The sequence below is a fragment of the Pygoscelis adeliae genome, unplaced genomic scaffold, assembly GCF_000699105.1.
Source record: "Pygoscelis adeliae isolate BGI_AS28 unplaced genomic scaffold, ASM69910v1 Scaffold55, whole genome shotgun sequence".
Lineage (NCBI taxonomy): Eukaryota > Metazoa > Chordata > Aves > Sphenisciformes > Spheniscidae > Pygoscelis > Pygoscelis adeliae.
Genome location: NW_008824804.1, coordinates 165818 through 168648, shown reverse-complemented (window position 1 = coordinate 168648; position 2831 = coordinate 165818). Strand labels below are relative to the sequence as shown.

The window sequence follows — 2831 nt, the reverse complement described above, 5'->3', positions numbered from 1 at the left end:
GACTTTTGCTCTACCTATTAAACTGTTTTTATCTCAACCCACGAGTTTTCCCACTTTTACCCTTCTGATTCTCTCCCCCATCCCATTGGGGAGGAGTGAGCGAACGGCTGCGTGGTGCTCAGTTGCCAACTGGGGTTAAACCACGACAGCGGGTCCAGAAGAGGGCCACAAAAACGATCAGAGGGCTGGAACATCTCTCCTATGAAGAAAGTCTGAGAGAGTTGGGGTTGTTTAGCCTGGAGAAGAGAAGGCTCCGGGGAGACCTTATTGCAACATTCAGTATTTAAAGGGGGTTTATAAGAGAAATGGAGGCAGACTTTTTACCAGGGCCTGGAGTGATAGGACAAGAGCTAATAGTTTTAAACTAAAAGAGGGTAGATTCAGATTAAATACAAGGAAGAAATTCTTTACTATTAGGGTGGTGAGACACTGAAACAGGTTGCCCAGAGAAGCTGTGGGTGCCCCCTCTCTGGACGTGTTCAAGGCCAGGTTGGATTGGGCTTTGAGCAACCTGATCTAGTGAAAGATGTCCCTGCCCACGGCAGAGGGAGTGGAACTATTTGATCTTTAAAGGTTCCTTCCAACCCAAACCATTCTATGATTCTATGATTCTATAATTCTGAATTTTGATATACATATTAAGGCCTCATGAGGACAGCTGAGATCACAGAAGTATACATGAAAATTATGGAACAGTAGTAGCTAATTTCACAACCATACGCAACTGTCTTGTATGACTACAGTTCAAGGTATTGGCTTACTTCAAAGCTCTAAAAGCTTGACTTTAAACGCCTAATGTCATAAGATGAGTAAAAGCAGAAGTAGATATTCCTTCAAATCTATGTGCATAAAAAACTTCCAGTCTCTGCAAATCACAAGCTGGATTTACTTAAGTACACACCACTGCCTGGCATTCAGTAACAAAAAATGCAGAGCGCCATCCTTGTTTTCAGTTTACTCTACCAATAATATATCATGCCGGACTTAATCTTTGCAATGTACAATCTTCAGATTGAATAAACTTTAAAAGATAAAACATCAGAACTCAGCTGTCAAGATAGGCTCTTGTATTTGTGCAGGTAAATTAGGTGCAAAGGAAATTCAGCAGGGATTAGGAGCAAACAGCAGTTTATAAATTAGTTAGAGGCATATCTTTGTAGCTGTGTTTTTAAATCTAATAACATGTTTTCAAAGGAAAACCTAACTAAAAAGAGCAGCTGCAGCTGAATAGTAAACCCAAGGGTAAAACCAAAAAGATTTTATTTTCAGTCAGTTTTTATGCCAGTAAAAAAGCACAGCTAAAACAAGCTCTATTGGTTATGCTTATGAAATAAAGACATTCTCTACATGTAAGGGTGTTTACATCTTTGTATGTATGTATGTGGCATACAAACACACTCTATGCTACAACTTTTCATTTGAAACAGAAAATTTCTAAGAAGCTGACTAGAAAAAAGTAAAATAGAAAAAGTCTATTTTTGAAGGCCTATTTGGGGAAGCTGTTTTTCAGTAAAAATATTTTGATTGTTTTGAAAATATGATTGCAAGACTTGCAAGAAAAGTAAAACTGACAAGCCTGGTACAGCACACGTGAAAAAACCTGTAACCTTATTTATTCCACATTGGTATTTTGCTTCAAGCCTAATGTTCTAATTTTCCCAACAATCCTAATATTCAACAAAACTTTCTCATAAATGGGAGGACAATTTGGTTATGCATTCACCTTATTCTCCCTTGCTATGTGGAAACTATTAGTATGAAAAAAAATCAGTGCTTACAGTATTGTGGCTGTTTGATCATTACGATACGACACTGGTGGTGGTAATTTTTCATATACGGCATATGTTAGTGACTAAGTAGTGACCATGAAAAATTCTTGTTTTTATCTCTTTTAGTAGCATCCTGAAGCTGAGAGAAGGTGTATTGATGAGGATGACTAAGAATTATTTTCTTTTCTTAGTGGAGGTGCTTTTTGTGTAGGAAAGGTAGTGTTTTTATTTTTCATAACTGTTAAAATTTGCTAAATTGTCGTCTTTTATTAACCTTACCAGAAATTGGCTTTTCCCAGGTATCACTATATTCCAAAGGTTTTTCCACATCCACGCCAATTTGTCTGGCAATATCCTCAGGTGTATATACATCATCTGTGAAACAAAGCAGATTGAATAAACTTTTCTACAGTGCAGAAGTATATCTACAGTGCAGTACCAAGTCATGGAATATTTGTATATTGCCTATGTTCAAACTCTAGCTAACATTAAGTGCGAAACTGGCATATACAGCCCACCTATGTTTTTACTGATAACTGAGTGATATCCGTTATCTTCCTATTCAAGTAAGTAGAAAGTGATCTGAGTCTAGAGACTCTGCAATTTAATTTTAAACATTCCTTGAAAAAAGTATATTTGGAAAGAGAGAATTAATAAGAATAAGAGATAACAGATTAATTAAACCAAGATTATATGTAGAAAGATGAATACAGAGAACATTTATTTTTTCAGTATACAGAATAAAATGTCTATTGATTCTTGCAAAGGGCAAAGTTCTTCTTCTCCCCAAAATAAGATCTTCTGTTATCCTCCACATTGAATGGGTATAGCAATTCTGAACCAAACATATACCATATTTGGAGTACTGGAGGCAAAGTGTACATAAAATTCAGTTTGTATATAAAAGAAAGTCCCACTTAAAAGTTATATAAACACATTTTTAAAAAAACTGAAGTAAATGACATTAAAAAGTTCAACACAACTACTCCTGGTACAGAACAACTGTTTCACATGCTGATATTTATAGGATAGTCAAACTGTTAAATTAATATGCTTTTCCTA

At 35.9% G+C, this 2831-nt stretch overlaps 1 protein-coding gene across 1 annotated transcript in view; it reads right to left on the bottom strand.

Moving 5' to 3' along the window:
• The window catches only part of ABI3BP (ABI family, member 3 (NESH) binding protein), a 153518-nt gene that overhangs the window by 35516 nt on the left and 115171 nt on the right, over positions 1 to 2831 (bottom strand). The window contains exon 42 of the mRNA XM_009324030.1: positions 2049 to 2144. Within this exon, the coding sequence (XP_009322305.1) occupies positions 2049 to 2144 (96 nt within the window). The remainder of the gene's footprint in view (positions 1 to 2048; positions 2145 to 2831) is intronic.